Genomic DNA, 27,432 nt, shown 5'->3' with positions numbered 1-27,432 from the left:
TTTTTAAGGGCGCACCCACAGCATACGGACGTTCCCAGGCTAGGGGTCGAATCAGAGCAACAGCCGCCACCCTACACCACAGCCACACATCTGAGCCTCGTCTGCAACCTACACCACAGCTCATGGCAAGGCCAGATCCTTACCCCACTGAGCAAGGCCAGGGATGGAACCTGCGTTCTCACAGACACTAGTGGGGCTCGTTACTGCTGAGCCACAAGGGGAATCCCCTCAAGGACATATTTCTCAACGCGCCCTAACTTAGTCTCAGCTCTTATGAATTTGAGTCTTCCCATCAGCTGGTCAGAGTCTGCTGCTTTGCAGGTTATCTCTGGCACGCAGAGTCTCTTCTCTTGGGCCACACTGTAAGAGCCTTGCAGGGAGGCTCACATCTCACACGCCTCTGACACTCTCCCACCCATCCCCACACGAACACAAGTGTTATCCGCACTGTCACCCACGAAGGGAGGGACCCCCGTGGAGACCTCACGCTGCAGCTAAGGAGTTTCTCTTACAGTAAAATCAGATAATTAAAGCGTTGTTTAAATTTGGCCAAAATACTGTGGGTGGCTGTGGTGGGCTGAATGATGGCCTCCCTGAGACCTTCACATGCTGATCCTCAGGACCTGTGGATATGTCACCTTATGTGACAAAAGGGACTCTGCAGATGTGATTAGATTCAGTATCTTGAGATGGGAGATTAGCCACCTGGGCCCAAGGTCATCAAGGGTCCCTATGAGAGGGAGGAGGAGGATCGAGGTCAGAAGGCGAGTGAGAGACGCAGAGGCTGGAAAAGGCCAGGGACGGGGGCTCTGCCTTGAGCCTCCAGAGAGAATCAGCTGCGGACCCCCTGATTTTAGCCAGGTGAGTTCCATTTCAGACCTCTGACCTCCAGCACTGTAAGATAACAAATCTGTGGAGTTTTAGGCCACTGGGTTTGTGATAATTTGTTTTAGCAGCAATGGGAAACTAATGCAAGGGGGGTGTTTTTTGGGTTGTTTTTTGTTTTTTCTAATGGCTACAGCTGCAGCAACGCTGGATCCTTTAACCATGGTGCCAGGATGGGTATGGAACATGCACCTCCACAGTGACTTGCGCTGCTGCGGTTGGATTCTTAACCCACTGCACCACAGTGAGAACTTCCAGCAGCTTTTTTTTTTTTTTCTTTTTCTTTTTAGAGCCACACCTGCATCACATGGAAGCTACCATGCTAGGGGTCGAATTGGAGCCGTAGCCACCAGCCTACGCGACAGCCAACATGATATCAGAGCCGCATCTGCAACCTACACCGAAGCCTGTGGCAATGCCTGATCATTAACCCACTGAAGGAGGCCTGGGATCGAACCCTCATCCTCATGGATACTGGACGGATTCTTAACCCGTTGAGCTACAACAGGAACTCCTTTTTTTCTCCCAGTGGCTATTTTTTAAAAGGTAAATCATTGGGTTGGGAAGAAGGGCAGTAGTCTAGGATAATTTCCAGAGAGTTCGTCTAAATCAACTTGGTCTGGTCACCCCACAAACCGTACTGAGTGCCAACCAAGTGCCAGGCACTGAGCTAGGGGCTGGCCCATCCCACGGGCAGCTCAAGATGCATTCTTGTTCCTGACTGCAGAGTCGTGCCTGCTGTCAGCATAAACACGTCCTGCTCATGCACCAGCCTCTTTCCCAGGCTCGGTTCAACACGGAAACCATTGCTGAGCGCTCACAGCCCCTGCCAGGGACCGCACAGTGCCTGGCATACATCAGCTTTTATAGTCCTCATCTTTCAAACACTTTCACTTCAGATTAAATATTTCAGTGCAATAGTATGAAGAACTACAAGAGCTGTCATTCATTATTTCCGTCCAGTGCATGTCACCTTACACTACTCTTCATCCTACAACAGCCCCGTTCGCTGAGGAGGCCAAGCTCCACAGAGGGGCTCATCTGCTCAAGCCCTGGTGCTGTCAGGGGCTGGCCTGACATGCCTGCCTGCGTCCAGGCTCCAGGCCCTTCCTCCTGCTGCCTGGGAAGTGAGACGGCAGATAAGAAACCTGCCCCCGGTCCGGAACTTTTCTGAAAACCAACAGGCACTCTCCTGGAAACACAGCAAGGTTCACGCTCTGAGAAGTGTGTCCACCTGGCTGCAGAAAATCATGAGTCATAAAAATCTGAGAGCTGGCTGGGCTCTCAAAGGCCACTTGGCTAAACTCTCTTTCCGGAACGCTTCCGGGCCACCAGGCTGAGAGCGTCCCGCTCCAGGCACCAGCGAGCCCGCCTGCTGGTTCTGCCTCAGACGTGGTGGGAGAGAGAGAGACAGGGGCCCCACACAGAGCCCCTCTGGGCCCTCAGTCCTGCCACACTGACTCCCAGAATCAACCTTTGTTAGCAGCCCCCAAAAGCCACACAGGCCAGGCGTGGACACGGGTGTGTGGCACTGGTGTAGAGGTCACGTGCAACAACTTCAGCACTAGTAGTGTATGCAAAACCCCAAGAGTTGGGTTTTTTGGTTTGGTTTTTTGCTTTTCTGTTTGAGGTTGTTTTGTTTTGTTTTTTACTTTTTAGGGGAGCACCCGCGGCATATGGAGGTTCCCAGGCTAGGGGTCCAATCAGAGCTGCAGCTGCCAGCCAGAGCCACACAGGATCCCACCTATCTGTGACCTACACCACAGCTCACGCCAGCGTCAGATCCTTAACCCACTGAGTGAGGCCAGGAATCGAACCCGCATCCTCATGGATACTAGTCAGGTTTGTTACTACTGAGCCACAACCAGAACTCCAGGAGTTTTTTAAACCAGTGAGTTAACCCTGCAAGGGACAGCTCTAGACAAACAACGACACTCAGGAGGAGAAATGAGAAGACGTCTGGCAGGGGACAAAGCGGCTGGCTGCCTCCTCGCTGACCTCCACTTTCTTCTGCCTGCAGAACTAAAGCCATGGGCCCAGGCCTAGCCTTTAAGGCCCTTCACTGTGGACCGCAAGGCATCTTCCCAGAATCTTCTCCCACCATCTCCCCCGACATCAATGCTTTGGCCAGAATGGTTCACCGCCCCCCACCTCCACACACACACACACACACACACACACACAGAATGGTTCACCGCCCCCCACCTCCACACACACACACACACACACACACACACACACACACACACGCTCCTCGCTAGTCCCCGGAGGCCCGGTGCTGCGCTGGGATACCCGCAGGCACCCAGGGCTCCCAGCCTCTCCAGCTCCCTCCTCTAGGACCCAGGGTCCAGGAGACAGCCAGGGATGCTGAGTACCTTTCAAGCACTTCTGCTGTCCATGAGCACCCTAAAAGCCTGCCCCGTGTGGAGCCACAGCGGCAGCACCCATGGTTTAATGGGGTTGGGGGGCAGAAGCAGGAGAAACAGGGGAGAGTGACATTCACAGGGGCAGAGCCAGGGCAGCTAGGAGCCCGCTCACAGGCAGACAGACACCAAGACACAGGGCACAGCTTCCCCAGGACACAGCACCTCTCCCGCCCCCAGTCCTGCCTCCAAGAGCAGAAAGAGGCGCAGGCTGGGCCAGGGCATGGCCGACCCCGGCCTCACGTGGTGCCCAGCCCTTGGCTCTACCAAAGGCTGGCTGTGAACACATCAGGGAGCAAGAACCACAAACTGCTGTTTGATTTCAAAGAGATGTGAGATGTTTGCTCAGCACCTGTCAAACAGTAACCACCTGCAGGTCACAGGGCACCCTCCTCTTACCTGCACCCACCTCTGAGCCATGACCAGCGCCAAGCACAGGTGGAAGCGTGCCAGGTGGAAAGCAAACACCGGCCAGACCAGGGCTCTGATTAAACACACAGTGTGAGTGTGAACCGTCCCAGGACCTCCCATCCCACCCAGCGGACGGCTGGATCGATGCCATGAGGCCCTCTGGGTCCGGGACCAGCACAAGGCATGACCAGGCTGAGGGAGGCTCCAGGCCCACCTGGACATCCGCCACGGGTGACCTTGGGCACACCCATTCTCCTTGGGGCCCGCCCTTCCTCATTTCCTCCTGTGCAAAACCAGGTGCCTGACCCAGATGGCCTGCAGTCCCCAGAGATTCGGACATGGCCCTTTCTCCCCAGAGTAGAAGGCTGCCACCGAGACACAACACAGGGCTGTGCCCCACGTGAGGATTTAATAGGGTCTAGAAAGAATCATGCTCAAAAGGACGTGGGTACCGGCCTTTCCAGAACGTCTATGGAAACGGCAAGGCGGGGGAGGAGTGGACCTGCATCTCAGAGGCAGAAAAGTGGGAATCACAGACTCTGTCTCAGGAGACACACCTCTGGGAAAAGCAGAGACACAAGGGCACACACGCACGCGTGCACACACACACACCTGGGGTCCCTCGGCTTAAAGCGCCGCCCGGGCCCACCTCCCTGTCACATCAAGCAGAGGCCTCGCTCAAGGGTAGCGGACCTCCTGCTTCCCAAAACAGAGAACAGGAGAGGTGCTGCCCGCGCGGCCAGGGCTCCCCTCCTCCCACCCCTGCTCCAGCCTGTCCCCTCCGCGCCCTGTCCACCTCCTCCCCAGGTCCCTGCCCCTGACCAGGTCTGCCTCCCATCTCTCCTTCCACAAAACCTTCCCCTCAAGGCCACAAACCCGCTCTCAGCTTTCACGGACCAAGTATTTAAAATCTTCCCGCTGACACTGCTTCTCCTTCAGCGTCATCCCGACAGGACAGAGGGCACCTGCTATCTTTTCTCCTTCCTCTGCACGTGCCGTCTGCCCCTGGACCCCAGCTTTCCCCTAGGGAACACCCACGAGGGCCACCTGGAGGCTCCATGCCCCTGAGCCCAGCCCCAGAGCATCCGCCTCAGCCTTTCCTTCTGAATCCCCTCCCTGAGTCATTCTCACCTGCTCAGCTCAGCCCCCCTGAATACTGCACAGCATAGGAGCCCCCAGGCCTGGTCCCCAGCCCCCCCACCCCACACTGTGCCCTGGGCTTCGGCCTCCCCACAGGCTGACAGCTCCTGCAAGACGGCATCCCGTTCTCAGGCCAGGCAGGCCGTCTGAAGCACTGAGCCAGTTCCAGGACAAATCCCAGCTCTACACACAGCACGTCCCTCCCGGCTAGGCCCCAGGGCTGACGAGGGGGTGCAGGGACCGGGGGGGGGGGGGGGTGTTGCTGGGGAGGACCGGGCCCTGGACCTTGACTGTGGTAATGGTTACAGGACCACGTGCACTTGCCAAGCTGCACAACCGGGCACCAGAAAGAGTGAATCTACTGTACGCAAACCATACCTTCATAAAAACGGCTAAGAACAAAGTCCAGCAGGCACCTCGCCCCCTTTCCGTCTAAAGCTAACATCACCATCGTCCTCCCGCCAGCCTAGCTCCCCAGCCCCTGCACCCTGTTTTCAGTAGTGACACCACCGTCCACGCCAAACAGCCCCCGCCCCAAGTGGAAATCTCAGCCCTGGGGCCAAGCCGTCATTGGTCTCGAGACCCTACGTGCACAGGTCTATACTGTCTGGAATCCAGGCCTTCATCCCACCTCCCCTACTGCCCGCTGGGCCACAGGCCGCCCCCGCTTCTCACCTGCTGCCTCACTGGGCTCACCCCCCACCCACCCCGACTGCCTCGGTGCGGTCTGCCCACCCAAGCCCCCTCCCCTCCCTGCAGCAGTGCCCACCTCGGCCTTTGTCAGGTCCCAGCTTTGGATCCCTTTTCTCCCACGGAAACCTGTTTATCCTTCAGGCCCAGCTCCCAGACCTCTCAGCAGAGGAGCCACTTTCCCAGCCCCTGTCCAACAGACTGAGCAGCGCTGCACCACAGGGGCTGCTACCAGAGGCTCGTACCCGCTCAGGTCCTACACAGTCGTCCAGCACCCGCAGGTGCACACAGCAACTGCATGTGCCAGGGCGGGGAGCCCTCTCCCTCCATCTCTCCAGGCCGCAGCTGAGTTGTGGGCGCCCAGGGAACCCTCTCTGGCCTGAACCCTAAACTGTCAGCTGAAAATTACCAGGAGCGCTATGCCAAGCCCTCCTCCCCCCATCACCCCACCTAGACCCCGCTGCTGAGATAAAATGCCACAGAGGTACAAGTGGCAGGAACGCTGCTCCGACGACCCTAAGGGAAGCACACACAGGCTGCTTCAACAGGAAATGCGGGCATTCAGCCCCATCTGCTCCTTAGCCCAGCCTCCCACTGCTCCCCTCTCACTCCCTACCCTCTGGCCAGACTGCACTCACCCCTACCAAGGCCTCTGCTCAGGGAGCCCACCGCGTGGACCAAGGCTACTCAAAGACTGGCCCTCTCGGACTGGCCTTGCCATCCTTGAGGAGCTAACGGAAGGAAGGAAGGGTTCAGAAACCTTCCTAGCAATTTAGCATCGCCACGGCTGTTTTTTTAAAGGGCTGCACCTGTGGCACATGGAAATTCCTGGGCTAGGGGTCGAAGAGGAGCCACACCTGCCAGCCCACCCCACCCCACAGCCACAGCAACGTGGGATCCAAGCTGCGTCTGCACCTACACCACAGCTCATGGCAACGCCCGATCCTTAACCCCCTGAGCAAGGCCAGGGATTGAACCCACACCCTCATGGATACTAGTCGGGTTCATTACCAATGAGCCACAACGGGAACTCTCACCATGACATTTTTACTGTGTTTTGCCAAAGCACTGGTCTGCAACAAGTGGGAAAACAAAACAAAAACCTGGCTTTCACCATAGTTGGTCTGGGAAGCCCTGGCCCCTCACCACCACTCCCCAAACTGCTGCTGCTTCCTGCTGACACCCTGCCCATCGTCAGAGGCCCAGCTATCACGGCTTCTCCTCCAAGAGCCCTCGCCATCTCCACCAGCTGCAAGTGGTCTGACCCAGGGCCCCTAGTCCAAACCACACAGAGGGTGTTAGGCGGTATCTGCACACGCCGCACTCCAATTCCCTGAGGTCAGGGACCCAAGTCCTGCGTGCTTTTTGATTCCCAATGCCACGCTCAAGGCAGACAATCAACTGATACGTGTTCCACGAGGAGTAAATAACCAGACCCCCTGCCACTGTTCCACAGCGGGCTTTGCTTCAGGGCAGGATGTGTGGAGGGGCACCAACCCTTAGAGGGACTTCCCGGGTTTGGGCCAACTGCAGCCCCTCTCCCCCAACCCAGACGGATATGGGGGCTATTTTAAAAAGCATGTGGAGGGCTCTGGAGAAAAGAACTCAGCCCTTCTTCAAGGCAGCAGATTCTACAACACCCAGAGATGGCAAACTGAGTGAGAAACAACTCAGCTTTCTCATGAACCCTCCTCTACAGGAGCAGACGCAAAACACGTCAAACCCAAGTATGAAGAGTGAAGAGAGATTTTTGGAGAGGTCCCTGGTAGCTCAGTGGTGAATGATTCGGCAATGTCACTGCCATGGCTCAGGTTCAGTCCCTGACCCGGAACTTTCATGTGCCACTGGAGTGGCCAAAAAAAAAGAGAGCGATTTTTCAGGATCATTTCCAACTTTATTCTGTGGGCCCCTGTCCTCAAAGCAAAAGGTCAAGGGCTCAGGAGTGTGTACCCCCAACAAATGACACACTGGCGGACAGACCAGTGGATATGCACTCAGGTGTGAAAAATGCAAGGATTAGCCCACCGAGATGCATCTGGCTCGGGGTCCTGGCCCTGTCTCGGAGACAGCAGACCCCACCCCTCCCTTAGGTGCAGTTCCCAAAGGAGCAGGGCCCTGGCACCCCCTCCCACTGGCTCTTCTTTCTACTGGTTCCCCCAGGTTCCTGGCTGTTGTTTAGCAAGAATGCTGGAACTATTTCCAGATGTCACCGTCAGATCAAGACAACTCTCTAAATATTCCTGTCTAATTTTGCACACAGCTCTTGTTTCAACTGACAAAGATAATGACTCAGTGTCCACGGCTCTTGATGGAAAATTATCCTGCCAAGCTGGGAGCGTCCCAATAAAAGACTTCTCTAAACCTCTCTTGGAGAAAGGAGACATGACCTCCCTGTCCAGATTCTTTTCTACAAGCAAGAAAAGGCACCCCCAAAGACCCCCTAACCAAGCCAGGATGGTTATGGGAAAATACTGATACAGCCCATAGGATCAATTAACAATAAGCCAGGGACACTCACGGTAAGGGCTTGGGTTTCCTTGCCTTGTACAAATAATCACCATTCTTCATTTGTCTCCACCCCCATCAGTTTGGAACTTTAAAGTTTAGGGCATAAATTCTGGGTTACAGTGAAGGGAAAAAAATCTACACTCAGAAATAAAGTGTCTTTCTCCGCACAAAAAGAAACGGCTCACTGTCTCTGATATGAAGGCTTCGAGCAACCAGAAAAGAATTCTACAAATTGTACATGGGTCCATTCTGCCTCAGGACACTCGAGGGGTAGCTGCTCTCGGAGGAGTAGATGTAAATATACCCACACAGGAGTTCCCGTAGTGACACAGTGGTTAACGAATCTGACTAGGAACCATGAGGTTGCAGGTTCGATCCCTGGCCTTGCTCAGTGGGTTAAGGATCCGGTGTTGCTGTGAGCTGTGGTGCAGGTCACAGACGCGGCTCAGATGCCAAGTTGCCGTGGCTGTGGCACAGGCCGGCGGCTACAGCTCCGATTGGACCCCTAGCCTGGGAACCTCCACATGCCGCGGGTGCGGCCCTAGAAAAAGGCAAAAAGACAAAAAAAAAAAAAAAAAAAATATATATATATATATATATATATATATATATACCCATACAGATGCTTGAAGTACAGCCAGACACTCTCTGCAGGCACAGGCCTGACCCCCTCCCACATCCTAAGACATGTCTCAGCAAAGAAGTGAGGCCGAGCAAAGCATCACCTGGGAAAAGCCAATGATGGATAAGCAAACAGCTTAAACCTGTTTACTATTGAAAAGCTGCTTCACAGATATTTTGCAGGCACATCTCCCACAGTTTTGCAAAAGTCCCCAAAGACAGAAACCACGAGTCTTCCACTTCTCTTGTGCTTTGGACCTAGCCAGTCCCTGCCATGCATCTGGCAGGCACAGCAAATGCACATAGGTCTCTACCTCCTCTCCCATGCCTCTCCCCGCAGGTGCAGAGGTGGGGACTTGTTAAAGCCCACTCTACGTGGCTTCTATCATTCGTTTGGTCAGGGGACACAACCTCTCAGCTTCTCCCAGACAGGTCCCAGGAGACCTCTGGGAGCATGGAAGACTCTTTTGAAGAGCCTGACCTAAGCGGTTCTCATCCAAGGTTGATGCTGTTCTCTAGGAGACATGTGGCAATGTCTGGAGACATTTTGGGTTGTCATAACTATATGTGGTGGCAATGGTGGCAGCACTACTAGCATCTAATGGATAGAGGCCAGGGATGTTGATAAGGTTGACAAACCCTGCCTTAGGTGACACACAGGGAAATGTTCAGACTTCCTTAGTTCACATTTCCTTTGAGTTGCCCGAGGTCAGGCCAAAAATCATAACCCTGCTTTGTCTGTGTTATCTGCAAGGCTGAAAATGCCCCAAACCATTACCAGGCTTTTTTTTTTTTTTTTTTTTTTTTTTGTCTTTTTACCATTTCTTGGACCACTCCCTCGGCATACGGAGGTTCCCAGGCTAGGGGTCCAATCGGAGCCATAGCCGCTGGCCTATGCCAGAGACACAGCAACACGTGACCCAAGCCGAGTCTGCGACCTACACCACAGCTCATGGCAACTCCGGATCCTTAACCCACTGAGCAAGGCCAGAGATCAAACCTGCAACCTCATGGTTCCTAGTCAGATTCGTCAACCACTGAGCCACAACGGGAACTCCAAACCATTACCAGTCTTAAAGATGCTGCTTCTGGAGTTCCCACTGTGGCTCAGCAGTAATGAACCCGACTAGTATCCATGAGGACTCAGGTTCAAACCCTGGCCTCACTCAGTGGGTTAAGGATCCAATGTTGCCATGAGCTTCAGTGTAGGTTGCAGGTGCAGCTTGGATCTGGCATTGCTGTGGCTATGGTGCAGGCCAGCAGGTGCAGCTCCAATTTGACCCCTAGCCTGGGAGCTTCCATATGCTGCAGGTGTGGTCCTAAAAAGACAAGAACAACAAAAAAAGCTGCTCCTAAGAACCACCAGCACCCCCCTTTGTCTCTTCTCTGGAGAAGGGCCCTCCTGCCAACATGACCCACCCACCCATGACAACTGGCAGGCTGGCATCAGGCATGTTCAAATCCCCAGCAACAAGTCAGGCCTGGCAGGCCCAGCCCTTCAGGCTTCTGTCACACACACCCAGGGCCCTAGTGAGCAAGGATAAGTTTTCCCATAGGCTGCAGGCTCTAACCAGGAGGAGAGACTGCACAGAAGTCTCTCACCCTGCAGGAGACTGGCACCCCTCACCCAAATACAGAGTCCCAGCACCCAGACCCGCCCCTGCAGCATTCCCCATCCCATAAGGCACCTGGGAGAACCGACCTGGGCTCGGCAGCAGGGCAGAGGTTGGAAAAAGGCACATGTTTAGGCAATTAAGCCCAAACCACTCACAAGACCCCTAGTGTCTGGAGGAGGAGGACGGTCACAGGAAAGCCAACAGAGGAAAGAACCAAGAAGGGCCCCCTTTCCCAAGTTCACTCCAAACCCCCACCTGTGAAAGCCAACAGCTGGCTCGGACCAAGGGAGTCAAAGTCCTGACACAAACATGGGGCCGGGGGCAGTTAGCTCCTCTGAGACAGTGCAAAGGGATCTGGGCGTGAAGAGAAATATCATCATGAGAAAGCAAGGCAGGAAAGCAGTACTGGACACCAAGAAACACAACATCAGGTCACCGGAGCTGCCCAGCATACTCCGGGGGCCTAAGGCTTGGGCACGTGACCCTCGTCCCCTCCCAGAGACAGCCCTCGGCTAAGGTGGGAACAGGGGTAGGAGACAGCCGCAGGGCGCCCACCCTGCATTCTGAGGCGCGCTCACCGCTCGGCTGCCAAAAGCCGGAGGCAAATTAAATTCGCAAAAGGGAAGCCGCGCCGTCCCTTGTGAAAGATGCAAGAAGGGCCCAAGCGGGTGGTGAGCCCAGCTCTGGCCACAAGCAAACAGCACTCAGGGCACGCGGAGAGCTGCAGCCTTACCCTGCTGCAGGAAGCTAGGATCCGAAGTCACCTTCGCGCCGCCTCCGCGCACTCGGCGCAGCGCTGGCTCCCCGCACGCGCTCCGGATCTGTTTACCAACTCGCCCGCGCCCGGAGACCCAGCACCCGCAGCCCCGCCCCGCGGGCCGCTCCCATTGGCTGCGCCGCGGCCACCGGCCCAGCGCCGCCCAGCAAGGGGCAGCGTGCTCGGCCCGTGCGCTCGACCTGTGGCCAATCGGAACAGAGGGCGGAGAGAGAGGAGCCAATGGGAGACCACCCCAGCGCGCAGGGCCCCGCCCCGTCGTCCCTCCTCGCTGCCCTTTCCCCTACTTGGGAAAGCGGGGCGTTCTGGGCTTGGAGGCCTGGCGCGCGTGCGCCCAAACAATCCCCCCCCCCCCCCGCTCCGCGCCCGCCTCGGACCAGGCGGAGGGCGCAGGCGCGGTGACCGGCAGTTGGCTGCTACGTCCCAGACGATGCTCCCCGGGCCTCTGAGCGGGCCTGGAGGGGAGGCAGTGGAAGGAGCAGAGGCAACCGCAGCGGGCCCGCCCCGTGCTCGCCTTATGTAACGAGGACCCCTGTCCCAGTTCCCGCTGAAGGGGGAAGAGCTGTGGGCAGCCTGGGTGCACGTCTGAATCGGCGCTCCGGCTCCACCCACTTGTCGCATTTCGCCGCGGGTCCCTCTTTTGGCTTTGCGGGCAACTGCACGCGCGCGCCGCTGGTGGCCCCGGTCGGGTCGCCCGAGGAGTAGGTCCGGAGCGTGCAGCGTCGTTTGCTCCTGTTAGCGAGAGTCTCCTCGGGAAGGCCCGACCCTCCCCTGAGCCGGGCGACAGGCCAGCACGTGGAAGGCGCGGAAGCGGGCCCTGCGGCGGCTGGCGGCCAGCCGGCTTGGTTGAGGGGTCCTCAGGAGTGAGAAACAGCCGACACAGAGCTGTCCCAAGAGAAAGTGCTTCCTCCAGAACCAAGTGGCCCCAGGTCTCCAAGTCACCCAGAGGTGCAGATTTGAGCCCCGATGGTGTGACAGTTTCCATTCCCCGGTCTGCAGCTCTGTCCTAGGTTATTGGTGGAGCTTGTGAGGAAAAGAGAAATAACAATTCAGTGACTTTCATATAAATATTTATATTCATGCCGAAAAGTTGTCCTTTATTCTGAGACTATTTTGAGGAGTTCACATTTACCATTTTTGAAACATGTTTAATATTACTGCTTAGAAAAATCAAAAGCATTTCGGAGTAGCCATCCTGACTCAGCGGTTAACCAACCCGACTAGTACCTATGAGGATGCAGGCTCCATCCCTGGCCTCTCTCAGTGGATTAGGGATGCGTGTTGCCCTGAACTGTGGTGTAGGTCGCAGTCATATCTCAGATTTGGCCTTGCTGTGGCTGTGGTGTAGGCCAGCAGCCACAGCTCCAATTTGACTCCTAGCCTGGCAACTTCCATATGCTGCGAGTGCAGCCCTAAAAGGACCACAAAAAAAAAAAAATTTTTTTTTTGAAAGCATTTGCATGCTGATGCCTGAAATGGGAGGAGGGGGAATCCAGACGTGAACTGACCTTCACCTTTCCTCATGAACGCTGGAGCCCGTCGTCCCCTACATGGGACCTGAGATGAGGTTCTGCAGCATGGGCCGGTGGGTGGCAGCCCTCTGCTTACCCCTGGGCCGGACCTTGGCCCTGCAGGATATCTCTGTGGAACATTCACTTATTCGCTCCATAGTCCAAATTCTGCCCCTTCCCTCCATCTTCTCCACATTACATACAACGCCCATTTTTGAGAATTAGAGAGTTTTTGACAAACCAAGGAACTGCCCCCAAACATTACAGGGCTAAGGAATGGGCATTTGCCTTGAGTAGGCCACTGGCTCCAGCCCCCTGGGTTAGGCGGTCAAGGAGTGTCCATTGCTCCGTCCTTTGCTAACTGTCCCCTGAACTGCCTGTGTTCATCCAAGCCCTGTGAGCCATGTGACTCCACCACTGCCCATAGGATATTGGAGTCCCTGGTTCATCCCTTCCTGTAATTTACAAACTCTACCCCCTCAGACTACACTTGGAATGAAGTGTGATTTTCATCACTTCCGGCTGCTGCGGATGGCAATGGAGAAAGGGTGCCGAGCGTTAGTGGGGAGGGGTATTAGTGGCATGGTTGCCTTCCATGCCAGTTCAGTCTTGCTCCACCAGCAAGCCCAGGGTTAGCTTTGCTCTAAAATGCCTGAAAAATAGTATAACTCACTACCATAAACATTGCTTTTCCTTCAGAGGCCATCAGTCTAGCTAAGTCTAGTTTATCCCCAACTAGTCTATGCAAAGAAGGAACCTACATCAGATTAATGTGATTTCGAGCTTAATTCCTTATAATGATCTCAACCTTATTACGCTAAAAACACATTTCTTCCTTTCCCAACCTGATTTTTTATTGCAGATTCCTCCATTACTTGAAGTTAAAGATTCTTTCAAATTGATATTTTAAGTTTTTTTAAAGAGTCTTTATGTTTTAGGTATACACACAGAATTATTTCCAGATGAAATAATATGATGTATGGGATTAGCTTCAAAATACTGCAGGCTTGGGGGGAAGTGAATGGATCATGAGTCAATAATTGAGGAAAGAGAATGATGGATGTGTTATGGCTCATATTGTCTCTTTATGTTTGTTTGAAATTCTCCATAAAAAAGAAATCTGGGCCAAGAAAAACCAGTCTGAAGATAACACTAATAATGCAGTCAGAGTGAACAATGAGAAAGCAATGAGGAGTTCCCATTGTGGCTCAGCACATTAAGGTCCCGACTTAGTGTCTGTGAAGATGGGGCTTCAATCCCTGGCGTCGCTCAGTGGGTTAGGGATCTGGCATTGCCACAAGCTGAGGCATAGGTCACAGATGTGGCTCGGATCTGGTGTTGCCATGGCTATGGTATAGGCCTCAGCTGCAGCTCTGATTTGACTCCTAGTCGGGGAACTTTCTCATGCTGCAGGTGCAGGCCATAAAAAGGAAAAAAACAAAAAACAAACAAGAAAAAAACCAATGAAAATTGATTATGACTACTCTTCTATGTATGAACTCACTACCAAGTAAGAGCAAGGATGAATCTAACTGGAGCTGATAAAAAGACAGCCAGAAAATTCAAAATTATCAAGAAGACATTTGAAGCATGGATTGTATTCACCACGTAACTCACTCTTGAATGTCTGAGTGCCCAAGGCATTAGAGATTATATGATATGCCATCTTAATTACCAAGACAATTTATCTTAAACCTCTAAAAATTTACATTTTTGTGTATCTTTTCTAATGGGCATAATATATCACTAAAGTATTATTCAATATACACACAAATATCTATACACACAGAGATTATGTACATATACATACATATATATATTCTCCCAATAACCAAAACTGCCTGGGGCATTTGGGTGAGAAGCATGATGCTCCAATAGTTCCTCTCTGATTTCCAAACATCTTCCTTAATCACAGAGGCAGAGAAGACACTTATCAATTGTTCCCTCTCCACTCAATTATTCCCATTAGTGTACAAACCTGTTGAACTATCTCACTCTTCCTCATCCCATTTCCATTTCTCTGCTCCCATTTTCAGCAAAACTCATGGCAGAATTATCTGTATTCACTTTCTCCCCCTCCTTTTCTTTCATTCTATTTGAACAATCTGGTCGCTTTGCCCCCACCATCCCCTACTCATCAGCATCTCTCCTCCATGTTGCCCAGTCAAGTAGCCAGTCCTCAGCTCTCATCTTAAACTACCAGCAGCATTTGACTCAGCTGAACCCGCCCTTCTTTTTTCTTAGTGGTTGCCCTGGGGTACAATTAACCTAACATTCTGGTTCAAATTAATACTAGCTTATTGTCAATAATATACTAAAACTTTGCTCCATATAGCTCCATTCTCCCCCGTCTTGTGTGCTGTTATTATCATACCAATTATTGTTCTGTTCATTGTATGACTATCCACACAGATGTATCATTGTTGTTTCATGCAGGGTTTTTTTCTTTTTACGGCTGCACCTGTGGCATACGGAAGTTGCCAGACCAGAAGTCAAACCAGAACTGCAGCCACAGCAAAACCAGATCTGACCTGTATCTGGGACCTATGTGGCAGCTTACAGCAATGCCAGATCCTTAACCCACTGAGTGAGGCCAGGGATCGAACCCTCACCCTCACAGAGACAACATCCGGTTCTTAATCCTCTGAGCCACAAGAGGAACTACTATGCAGTTAATTTTTAAATCAGGAGAAAAAATAAAAGTAAACAACAAAGTGCCTATGCTGTCTTTTCTGTGTGTAGTTTCGTTGACCATTTTCTTTATTTTTTATTTTATTTTATTTTATTTTTTGTCTTTTTGCCTTTTCTTGGGCCGCTCTCGCGGCATATGGAGGTTCCCGGGCTAGGTGTCTAATCGGAGCTGTAGCCGCCGGCCTACGCCAGAGCCACAGCAACGCAGGATCCGAGCCGCGTCTGCAACCTACACCACAGCTCACGGCAACACCGGATCGTTAACCCACTGAGCAAGGGCAGGGATCGAACCCGCAACCTCATGGTTCCTAGTCGGATTCATTAACCATTGCGCCACGACAGGAACTCCGACCATTTTCTTTATTTCACCATGTGGATTTGAGTTATTGCCTTTTCCTCTCAGCCTGAAGGACATCCTTTCTTTCTTACAGAGTAAGAATCTTGAAAATTGCAAGAAAGAAGCAACTCATCATGTACAAAGATCCTCAGTAAGATTAACACCTAATTTCTCATCAGGAACATGAAAAGCAGAAGTTTTCTTTGTCTTTTGACAGTATGGGCATTATCATATGACTAGGTGTTTATCCTATCTGAGTTTATTCTATGTGGGGTTCAGTGTGCTTCTTGGGTGTATAGACTAATGTTTTTCATCAAAATTAGGAAGTTTTCTGCCAGTATTTCCCCAAATAGTCTTTCTGTCCCTTTCTCCCTCTCTTCTCCTTCCAGGACTCCCATGGCAGGAATGTTGGTATATTTGGTGATTTCCCACAGATTTCTGAAGTTGTGTTCATTTTTCTTTATTCTTTTCTTTCTTTCTTTCTTGCTTGCTTGCTTGCTTGCTTGCTTGCTTTCTTTCTTTCTTTCTTTTTCTCTGTCTTTTGCCTTTTTAGGCCCACAACTGTGGCATATGGAAGTTCCCGGGCTAGGGATCAAATTGGAGCAATAGCTGCCGGCCACAGCCACAGCAACCCACGATCCAAGGCACATCTGCCACCTACACTACAATTCCTGGCAACACTGGCTCCTTAACCCACTGAGCAAGGCCAGGGACCAAACCCATGTCCTCATGGATACTCAGGTTAGTCAACCACTGAGCCACAGTGGGAACTCCTTTTTCCCTTTCTTCAAATTGGATCATCTGAATTGCTTCCTATCTTCAAGTTCTTTGATTCTTTCTCCTGCCGGCTCAAATCCATTTTTTAGTTCCTCTAGTGAATTTTTCATTTTAGTGTTGTATTTTTCAACTCTAGAAACTCTATTTGACTACTTTTAATAATTTCTATCTTTTTATTGCTATTTCCTACTTGGTGAGACTTCATCCTCCTGTAAACCCAGGATTTGTAATTGCTGCTGCTTTTTGTATTGTTGCTCTTTGGTGACTTTTATGAACTAATTCTATAAGATCTGATTTTGTTGTGTGTGGGCATTGAAGTCTCTACTCAGCTTAGTGGTCAGCTAATGATAAGAGATTTCCTAAAATGTCTGGAACAAATAAAACATCTGGTCTTTGCTGAGGGACTCTGTGCACACTGGGGCATGCTTTCAACACTCAACCAGGCAGTTGACAGCTCTTTCTTAACCTAACTTCCTGCTTGTGCAGAGCCTCACAATCAGTTAAAGGTGAGATCTCAAGGCCTTCTCAGGTCTTTCCTGATTATATGCACAGCCCTGCTATGTGTGTGGCCTTCTAGAGTTCCCAAGAATATGTGAGAATTTTTCAAAGTCCCTGTGAATGCCTCATTCCCCAACTTCTCCTTAAGCTCTTTGGTTCATCTATTGTTTGACCTAACTATGATCCACTGCCTCAGGCAGCCACAAAGTTAAAACCATGTCTGTAATTTGTTTTGTTTTGTTTTGTTTGACAGGAAAAATGCTTTTCACACTAAGTTTGAGTCAGGTCAAGTGCAGACAGCCTTGCAAGTGAAATCTTCCAGAGAACCACCAGACAGGTAAAATAATGACAGTTCTCTCAGAATTTGGCATTGAAACAGTTCCAGCTCCATTATCCTCCCTCAGCCAGGCTGCACCAGGAATGTTATTTTTCAAAGCTCATTTTTCTTCCTGCGATTTAGCCATTTTTGTTTAATAAACCCTCTCCAGTTTGCTGCAAGCTTTTGGTTGGTTTGTGGAGTACTGAAAAAAGTTGATTCTGACTATGTTTGCCACTTTTTTCTTTGTTTTTGTAGAAGACAGAATGTTTAGAGGCACTTCCTTTGCCATTTGCAATGATGTCACCCATGACCTCTTTCTTGAAACAGTTTCTTTTATTTTTTTTTTTAAGTTAGCCCCTGGGACTTTACACTCTCCTGTTTATCCTTCTAAGAACCATCCATTTCTCCTCAATTTTAATTGCTGGGTCTTCCTCATTTTCCTGACTCTAAATGTCAGAGGGCGTTAGGACCCAGTTCTGTATCCCTTCACTATCTACACCCACTCTCCTAGTGATCCCACCAACCACCCATCACCTGACAACTTCCAAATTTTCCTCTCTGGCACAGACCTCTCCTGTGAATTCCAGACTCACCTATCCAACAGCCTATAAGGATCTTCACTACGGTGTCCACTAGGTATCAAACCCAAAATGACCAAGGTCAACCCTCAACTTCTCACCCTTATCCCTGCTGCTTCTCCTCTAAGACTCCTTGCCTCAAATAAGTGGTCTTCAGTCACTGCTCAGACCAAAAACCTTGGCATTCTCCTGTTTCTTTCATAGCTCACTTCAAACCCATGAGCAAATTCTTCCACTCTATCTCCAAAACACATCCTGAATCAACCAATGTTTGTCTTGCTATAACTACCACCCTAATCCAAGCAAACATTTGCTTTCACCTGACTTATTATTATTATTAATGTTATTATTATTTTTGCCTCACCCATGGCATGCAGAAGTTCTGGGGCCAGGGATAAAACTTTTGCCACAGCTGTGACCCAAGCCTCAGCAGTGACATTGTCAGATCCTTAACCCACTAGGCCACCATGGAACTCCTCACCTGGATTATTTTATTTTTATTTATTTTTCTTTTTTTCTGAATTATTTAATTTATTTATTTTCTTTTTAGGGCTGCAAGTGTGGCATATAGAAGTTCTTAGACTAGGGGTTAAATCAGAGCCACAGCTGCTGGCCTATGCCACAGCCACAATATCACAGGATCCAAGCCGTGTCTGTAACCTACAATGCAGCCCACTAGTCAATGCCAGATCCTCAACCACTGAGCAGGGCCAGGGACAGAACCCACATCCTCTTGGATACTGTTCGGGTTCATTACTGCTGAGCCACAACAGGAACTCCTTTCTGAATTATTTTAAATAGCCAGTGAAATGGTCTTCTGTTTCCACACATCCTCTTACAGTGATCCTTTTTTGTTTGATTCTTTGTTTGAAAACAAAATCAGATCATGTGATTTCTAAACTCAAACCCCCCTGATGGCTTATCATCCCACTCAGAATGAAATCCAAAATCCTTTCATTGCTCTATATGACCCAACATGGTCTTACCGCAGGTATCTTTCAGATGTTATCTTCAACTGCCTTCTCCCTCTATAATTTTTTTTTTCAACTAAAAAGGTCTCCTTTCAACATTTGCCTAACAGCCAAGAAGAGCTGCATGTCAGACTTTGTGCACACTCTTCCTTCTGCCTGGAACGCTCATCCCTCAGACATCCTCCTGGCTCACTCTCTCTGCTTCGTGCAGTTCTCTGACAAAATGTCACCTTGCTAGGGAGTCTTTTCCAGATCATCCTACCAAAATATGATCCATCGTGTTCCTTATGAGGAATTGTATTCCCTTATCTTGTTCTATTTTTCTTCCCAGTATTTTTTTGATCACCTAACATTATTATCTGTTTGTTTGATTATCATTACCCTCCAATTGGAATGGAAGTTTTATAAGAGCAAAATCTTTGCTTCTTCAGTTCACCATTACATCCCCAGCGCCTAGAATAGTCCCTGGCAAATAGAAAGTGCTCAATAGGAGTTCCCGTCGTGGCGCAGTGGTTAACGAATCCGACTAGGAACCATGAGGTTTTGGGTTCGGTCCCGGCCCTTGTTCAGTGGGTTAACGATCCGGCGTTGCCGTGAGCTGTGGTGTAGGTTGCAGACGCGGCTCGGATCCCATGTTGCTGTGGCTCTGGCATAGGCCGGTGGCTACAGCTCCGATTCGACCCCTAGCCTGGGAACCTCCATATGCCGCGGGAGCGGCCCAAGAAATAGCAACAACAACAACAACAACAAAAAGATAAAAGATAAAAAAAAAAAGAAAGTGCTCAATAAATAGAATATGGACCCTGGACCCAAAATGTCGGGGTTAGAATCCCAGTTGTGCTACATACTTCCTGTGTGACCCTGAGGTAGTTATTTAACTTTTCTGCATTTAAGTTTCCTCCTTTTCATCTACATGTAATAGTATTGCTGAGGATTAACTGATTAATGTAATTAAGATGTTTCCTATCACATAGTACACATTATATAATTTTAATTATTATTTTCACTTAATAAATGAATGATAAATCAACACTGTAATATGCATCATGTATTCCACAAGATACTGTGTTAATACCCATTTCACTAAATTTTTACCATGTGTACACCTGAAAATGACTTTAAGATTTTGAAATAAAAAAATTAAATTGAAAAGGACCAAGGCAAAAAAAAAAAAAAAAAAGGAATTCCTGTGTGGCTCAGCAGTTAACGAACCTGACTAGTATCCATGAGGACACTAGTCCTCGATCCCTGGCCTCGCTCAATGGGTTAAGGATCTGGCGTTGCCATGAGCTGTGGTGTAGGTTGCAGACACAGCTGAGATCCCACGTTGCTGCAGCTGTGGTGTAGGCCTGTGGCTACAGCTCCAATTCTACCCCTAGCCTGGAAACTTCCTTATGCCACAGGTGTGGCCCTAAAAAGACAAAAAGGAAAAAAATAGTAATAAAAATACCGCATTTTCTGCATTTTCGTCTAATTTATTTGCTATGGTGTTTCAAGTACCTTTATTTATTTATTTATTTTTAGGGCCACACTCATGGCTCATGGAGTTTCCCAGGCTAGGGGATGAATCAGAGCTATAGCTGCCAGCCCTGTGCCACAGACACAGCAGAGTGGGATCTGAGCCTCGTCTGTGACCTACACCACAGCTCAAGGCAATGCCAGATCCTTAACCCACTGAGCGAGGCCAGGGAGTGAACCTGCGCCCTCACGGATGCTAGTCAGATTAGTTTCTGCTGTGTCACAACGGGAACTCCTCAAGTACTTTTAGACCATCTTGATAGTATTAACCCATCGATACTTAAATATACAGGACTCTAAAAACCAACTGGTTTACTTAACAATTGTATCTTTTATTTCTGTTAAGTCAAAGCTTATCTTTATTTGTAATCCTCAGAAAATTAATTTACATACTGGTTGCAATATTTGCTCTTTAACACTGGATTTTAAAGTAGAAGAGCTTACTTGTCTATCTAAGAAGTTGATAAATCATAACTTTCAGACCTGGAGAAAAATTCTGAGGCGCATTTGTAGAATTATAATTTTCACTCTCCACATTACTTAGTAGTGTTCAACATCAGTATCTTTTTGATTCTATTAAAGAAAGGAAAAATCAGTTCCCCTTGTGGCTCAGCAGTAATGAATCCGACTACTATCCATGAGGACGGGGATTCGACCCCTGCTGTGGTGTAGGTCACAGACGCAGCTCCGATCTGGCGTTGCTGTGGCTGTGGTGCAGGCACAATTGACCCTTGGCCAGAGAACTTCTATATGCCCTGGGCATGACCCTAAAAACAAAAAAAATCCATGACACTTGTTAAAGATGGTAAGGCAGACATTATTCAGGCTCATTGCTATAGGTATAAGGACCACAGTCATAGGAATTTGCAGAGTAGAAAGAGATTGGGCTCTGCTCTGAATATAACAAGGGTCAAGTGGGAATTTATGGCCAAGGAGCAGGGTGGGGGCAGGTGATGGAAAATTACTAAGAGGAAATATAAGGGGTAAAGGGGCTTTTAGCTAAAATAACCTAAAAGGATTCTTGCTGAAAAGAGGCCAAGGTGAAGAGGCAGCACCTGGACTTGGTGGTGGATGAGGAGCCTGATCAGATAAGGAAGATGGGAGAGTCTTGCTAACCTGACTTAGCTTCATTCTTCCTAATACTGGACTTTACAAGAAAAGGCACAGATGGGCCTAGAAGAAGGTTCAGGAGCCTGACTGAAATTTGGTCCAACAAAATCTTGACTATCAAGCAAAGGATCTTTGTCAATTCCTTGACCCTTGGGAGTGTATATTATACAGCATGTGGTTAAGAATAAAAACAACTCATGACTGTGTGATGGTCAAAACCACCAGCTCAGGAGGAGTTGCTTCTAAGTGGGAAGATGCCTGAGCCACTGGGTCACAGCCTGCACCCCTTCTTTCCACGCCCGGGGCTTTTTGTTTGGTTGGTTGGTTTTAGGGCTGCACCCAAGGCATATGGAAGTTCCCAGGCTAGGGGTCAAATCAGAGCTACAGCTGCTGGCCTATACCATAGCCACAGCCACGCCAGATCTGAGCCGAGTCTGCGACCTACACCACAGCTCCCGGCAACCCTGGATCCTTAACCCACTAAGCAAGGCCAGGGATCGAACCCACAGCCTCATGGTTACCAGTTGGATTCGTTTCCTCTGAGCTGCAGTGGGAATTCCACCCTCACCCTGGGGCTTTTAGAGAGCTCTGTTATCACAGGAAAACAATCATTTAACATCTATTTTATTCCTTAAATATTGCAAAGTAGGAATCAAATTCCACCCACTTTCTTAAGTACATGAATTTCCCATGACACCTTCACAAACCGCTGGGTAGGAATACTGGGTTGGAGGTGCCCCTCCTCCTAAACTTTTTCCTATGTTTAAAAACTTTTGAACATTTTAATTGATGTCGATCTTCCATTAGGTAAAATATTCATGCGATTTTTTTTTTATTCATGGGGTTAAAAAAAAAAAACTATTTTGAAAAGATTTGCAGTGAAAATTCTCCCCCATCCATCTCTCTCCCACCCACTTTCCAACCCCAATGCCCCCAGACCCTTATACCTTCCCACTCAAATGCAACCGCTGTCCTTAAGTTTGTCCCCTTTCAATTTTTTTTTCATCTTTAAAGGTTTTATTGAAGTATAGTTGATTTACAATGTTGTGTTAGTTTCAGGTGTACAGCTAAGTGATTCAGTTATACAGATACACATATCCATTTTTTTTTAAATGCTTTTCCCATATAGACCATCAAGGAATACTGGGTAGAGTTCTCTGTGCTACACAGCAGGTCTCTCTTGGCCAATCACTCTGTATGCCTCAGGGTGCACATGCCAACACCAAACCCCTAGTCCATCCCCACCACCACCACCTGTCCCCTTTGGTAACCATATATTTGTTTTCAAAGTCTGTGTGTCTGTTTCTGTTCTGCAAATAAGTTCATTCATATCCTTTTTTTAGATTCCACATATAAGTGATAGCATATGATGTTGATGTCTCATTGTCTGACTAACTTCACTTAGTATGATAATCTCTAGGTCCATCCATGTTGCTGCAAGTGGCGTTATTTTATTCTTTTTTATGGATGAGAAATATTCCACTGTATTTATGTACCACACCTTCTTTATCGATTCCTCTGTCAATGGACATTTAGGTTGCTTCCATGTCTTGGCTATTGTAAATAGTGCTGCAATGAACATTGGGGTGCAGGCATGTTTTTGAATTATGGTTTTCTCCAAATAAATGCCCAGGAATGGGATTGCTGGATCATATGATAATTCTATTTTTAGTTTTTTTAGGTAACTCCATACTGTTTTCCATAGTGGTTGTACCAATTTAAGCAAATACACACATATAACCTTATATTTTATACAAATGGTCATACTAAACACTGTGTTTTTTTTTTATTTACGATTACATGTAAGGTACCACCTCACACCAGTCAGGATGCCATCATTAGCAAGTCAACAAATAACAAATGCAGGAGAGGGTGTGGAGGAAAGGGAACCCTCCTGCACTGTTGGTGGGAATGTAAGCTGGTACAACCACTATGGAAAACAGTATGGAGGTACCTCAGAAAACTAAGTACAGAACTACCATATGACCCAGCAATCCCTCTCTTGGGTTTATGTCCAGACAAAACTTTCCCTGAAAAAGATACATGCACCTGTATGTTCACTGCAGCCCTATTCACAATAGTCAAGACAAGGAAACATCCTAAATGTCCATCGATAGATGAATGGATTAAAAAAATGTGGTACATACACACAATGAAATATTACTCAGCCATTAAAAAGAATAAAATAATGCTATTTGCAGCAACATGAATAGAACTAGAGACTCTCATACTAAATGAAGTAAGTCAGAAGGAGAAAGACAAATACCATATGATATCATTTACATATGGAATCTAATATATGGCACAAATAAACCTTTCTGCAGAAAAGAAACTCATGGACTTGGAGAACAGACTTGTGGTTGCCAAGGTGGAGAAGGAGGGAGAGGGATGGACAGGGGGTCTGGAGTTAATGGATGTAAACTATTGTATTTGGAGTGGATAAGCAATGAGATCCTGGTGTATAGCAGAGGGAACTATATTTAGTCACTTAAGATGGAACACAATGGAGGATAATGTGAGAAAAAGAATGTATATATGTGTGTGACTGGGTCACTTTGCTGTACAGTAGAAATTGACAGAACACTGTAAACCAACCATAATGGAAAAAATAAAAATCATTAAAAATTTTTTTAAAATAAGAATACATATAGCTTGAAGCTCTTTCTAAATTAGTACGTAGATAGGCATCCTCATTCTTTTTGCAGTATTAATATTACATGGACGAATCCTAATTGGTTTAACCAGTCCCCTAGTGATGTCATGCCCACTGCTTCAATTCTTTCATTATTTCAAACAGCGCTGCTGCTGTGAGCAATCCTGTTTTCAAAATGTGATCAACTTGGACCTCGGCGAGGCTCCTTCTGCGCACCAAGAAAGCAGTGCCAGCCCAGAGCCCACAAGTGCCCCCACTGTGCTCCGAGGCCTGATACGCATGATGCCCCGGCTCCGAGATCAGTCACGTTTGCCCAGACAGGCGACGGTGATGATACCCGGGAAGCACCACCCCAGGCCACAGCTGTGGAGGTCGCCAGAGTCGGAAAAATCCCACCCTGTCAGCTTAAGGGAACAACTTCAAGGGATTCCTAAACCTGTTCAACTACGGGCAAACGAATGGCTGTAATTAGCTGACTGCACAATTAGAAGCAATTAAGCACATGACAGAAGAGGCTCCCACAACGGGAAGGAGCCCGGCTCTGGCCGCAACCAACGTCCGCTGCTTTTCTCTCCGTTTTCTTAGCCTTTGCGCGCCCCGGGCATCTGCCTTCTTGGTAGGCTTATTACTCATCGTCCCAGATTAATTTCTCTTCAACACACTGTAGCATATGGACATTAGCCAAGGATGCCTAGTCACTGGTTTAATTTTTCTATTTTAAAATCGATATATAATTTACACATCGTAAAATGCACAGAGCTTCCATTTATGGTTCATAAGTTTGTTGTTTTTTTTTTTAACAAATGAATATATCAGGTAACCAATACCCTAATTAAAATATAGAACTTTTTTTTTCCCTCCAAAAAAGTTCTTTGTGCCTTCTTTCCAATAACCGTTGCCACCTGGCTCCAGGCAATGGTTCTGATTATAAATTGATTTTTTTTACTTTTTTCTTTTTTTTTTTTTCTTTGGTTTTTAGGGAAGCACCTGCAGCATATGAAGGTTCCCAGGCCAGGGGTCTAATTGAAGCTATAACTGCCCGCCTACACCACAGCCTCAGCAACACAGGATCCTTAACCCACTGATGGAGGCCAGGGGTCGAACCCATGACCTCACAGTTCCTAGTTGGATTCATTTCCCCTGCGCCACGACGGGAACTCCATTTTTTTTTTTTTTTTTTTTTTTTTTTTTTTGGTCTTTCTGTCTTTTCTAGGGCCGCACCAGTGGTACCTGGAAGTTCCCAGGCTAGGGGTCGAATCAGAGCTGTAGCCACCACCTTGCACCGGAGCCACAGCAACGAAGGATCCGAGCTGTGTCTGTGACCTACACCACAGCTCATGGCAACACTGGATCCTTAATTTACTGAGCAAGGCCAAGGATCGAACCTGAAACCTCATGGTTCCTAGTCAGATTCGTTAACCACTGAGCCATGACAGGAACTCCCCATGTTTTTTTTTAAACTGATTTTGTTAAGGAGAAATAACTGATTCTATGACACGGATTGGGAAGTAACACCCTCGAAAAGGAGTGTGTAATTCATTCCCTCATCCTTAAATTTTCAAGCATGTGTAGGAAACCACCTCAGTTGCTGAACTCTATTTTCCTTTGTTCTCCCTCAGTCAGTCGCTGGATATTTTTTTTACAACTTGTTAAAAAGTCATTAAATTTAGGAGCCCTTTCCAGATTGGGGTCCCAGAGTCTGTAGACCAGATCAGCCACAATCATACTGGAAGCTAGGAACCAGGAGCGGAGCCTAATTCTATGTCAATCTCCTGTGCCACATCCTTCTGCAATACTCAGAGTCAGGGCTGAAGAGAGGAAGGCCGTGAAGGGGCATTTAGAAAAGAGGGGAGTGGTGGACCCCAAACAGAGAGAGCCCTTTGCCGGCAGGAACCACAACCAGGGCAGGTGGGAGGGCTGCAGGGAAAACCATTTCAACTTAAAGTTGATGAGAGGCCAAGGGCACACACAAGGCTCTACTTTGCCGGTAACCAAGGAGGTTGAAAGCCAAGGTGAACTTTCAGTGAGTGGCCGGGAGCGCACTCTGCCCTCGGGTGAAGCAAGCAAGCTCTGAAAGGGACTAAGAGGCGGGAACCTTTAAGTCCGAATAGGGCAGCACGTCTCACTGGGGATTGAACTCTGGGTTTTATTTTCTTTCTCTGGGCCCATGAGAGAGGTGGCGGTCACAGTAAAGCATCTCACAAAGTTGTTCCCACTCCCAAGCATCCCAGGAGCCTGTGTGTGTGTGTGAGTGTGATGGGAAAGGCATTCAAGGAGGCAGTCAGAGAAGGGAGTAGCAGGTGGAGACAAGGAGGAAACACTCTTGCCACCTGGTGCCGTGGACCCTGGGGAAGGACAGAAGATGCCCCAGATGACTCCTCACCCAAAGCCCCTGGGGCAGCTCCTGCCTGGGTGGATGGGGGAGCTGTGAAATTTAACTGAGGAGCAGAGCTCAAAGTCATGGCTCTGGGCCACCAGTGAGGAACACTGTTTGCCAGGCTCAAAGGGACTGGCGTGGAACTAGTCTTTCCTAAGGAGCCACAGAGACCTGGGGGCTCATATGGCCACTGGACTGACCAGAGACCAGTGGTCCCTGCTTGCACGTGAAAGTCAGACCAACTCCAACCCCTGCTTTGGACTGTGCAAGCCTTTGGATTTGGGGACAGTGAGGAAGGGGGCCCAGTGGAGGAGATACTGGACTTCCTACTAACCAGGCAAATGGAGATTTAAGCCAGTTTTCCTTTTTCTTTTTCTTTTTTTGATTTTCTAGGGCCTCACGCATGGCATATGGAAGTTCCCAGGCTAGGAGATGAGTTGGAGACGTAGCTGCTGGCCTACACCACAGCTACAGCAGTACGGGATCCAAGCCACATCTGCAACCTACACCACAGCTCACAGCAACCCCAGATCCTTAACCTACAGAGCGGGGCCAGTGATAAAAACCCTTATCCTCATGGATACTAGGCAGGTTCATTGCCTCTGAGCCACAACAGGAACTCCTCTCCTTCACTTTTATTATAGTATCTTGTCTAGAATTTGCATGTCTCTTTTTCATATCACACCTAATAGTGTTTTGTAGTTACTTGTCAATTGGTCAATTTAGACCTATATAAAATTGTAAACTCAGTATCTTAATAACCTCCCATAGTGCCTTGTGTCTAGAAAGCAGCCCTTAAATTAAAAAAAAAAATTAAAATTGCTACCAAGGTGCAGACAGCAGGAGCATCTTTCCAACAACTGCTGTCCTCCTCCTCATTGCTTAAGCAACCAAATATGAGTGGCATTGACCCCACCCAATTATGGGCTAGGCCAATCCCAACGCATTTGTCTAAGTGATAGGTTTTTTTGAGCCTGGGCCTGTCAGCACATGGCACACACACAGTGATTGGTCCTGAAATGG

General features: G+C 48.8%; 2 protein-coding genes across 8 annotated transcripts in view; both read right to left on the bottom strand.

Moving 5' to 3' along the window:
- COQ8A (coenzyme Q8A) overlaps positions 1–11,121 on the bottom strand; it is a 45,878-nt gene extending 34,757 nt beyond the window's left edge. For 4 of the 6 annotated variants that reach the window (XM_084979293.1, XM_021064416.2, XM_084979294.1 and 1 more), the window contains exon 1: positions 11,028–11,121. The gene's annotated coding sequence lies outside the window, so the exon portion shown is untranslated. Of the gene's footprint in view, positions 1–6,193; positions 6,319–10,549; positions 10,649–11,027 lie in introns of those variants that run through there. The other 2 variants (XM_021064418.2, XM_084979291.1) reach the window with 2 other exon arrangements.
- Positions 11,122–11,225: 104 nt separating this feature from the next.
- Positions 11,226–27,432, bottom strand: part of LOC146398834 (uncharacterized) — a 29,554-nt gene continuing 13,347 nt past the window's right edge. Inside the window, exons 1-2 of one of the 2 annotated variants that reach the window (XM_084979302.1) lie at positions 14,559–14,750; positions 11,226–12,092 (exon numbers count right to left, since the gene is read on the bottom strand). In XM_084979302.1, coding sequence (XP_084835428.1) covers positions 11,353–12,054 — 702 coding nt within the window. In that variant the 5' untranslated portion in view covers positions 12,055–12,092; positions 14,559–14,750 and the 3' untranslated portion in view covers positions 11,226–11,352. Of the gene's footprint in view, positions 12,093–14,558; positions 14,751–27,432 lie in introns of those variants that run through there. The other variant, XM_084979301.1, reaches the window with a different exon arrangement.

Source organism: Sus scrofa, chromosome 10 (assembly GCF_054392235.1).
Source record: "Sus scrofa isolate SSC_HxYL_T2T_F1_AM1 chromosome 10, Sscrofa_HxYL_maternal_Yorkshire_Landrace_v2.0, whole genome shotgun sequence".
NCBI lineage: Eukaryota > Metazoa > Chordata > Mammalia > Artiodactyla > Suidae > Sus > Sus scrofa.
Note: the sequence above shows the minus strand (reverse complement) of the source record. Positions and strands in the feature narration are given on the sequence as shown.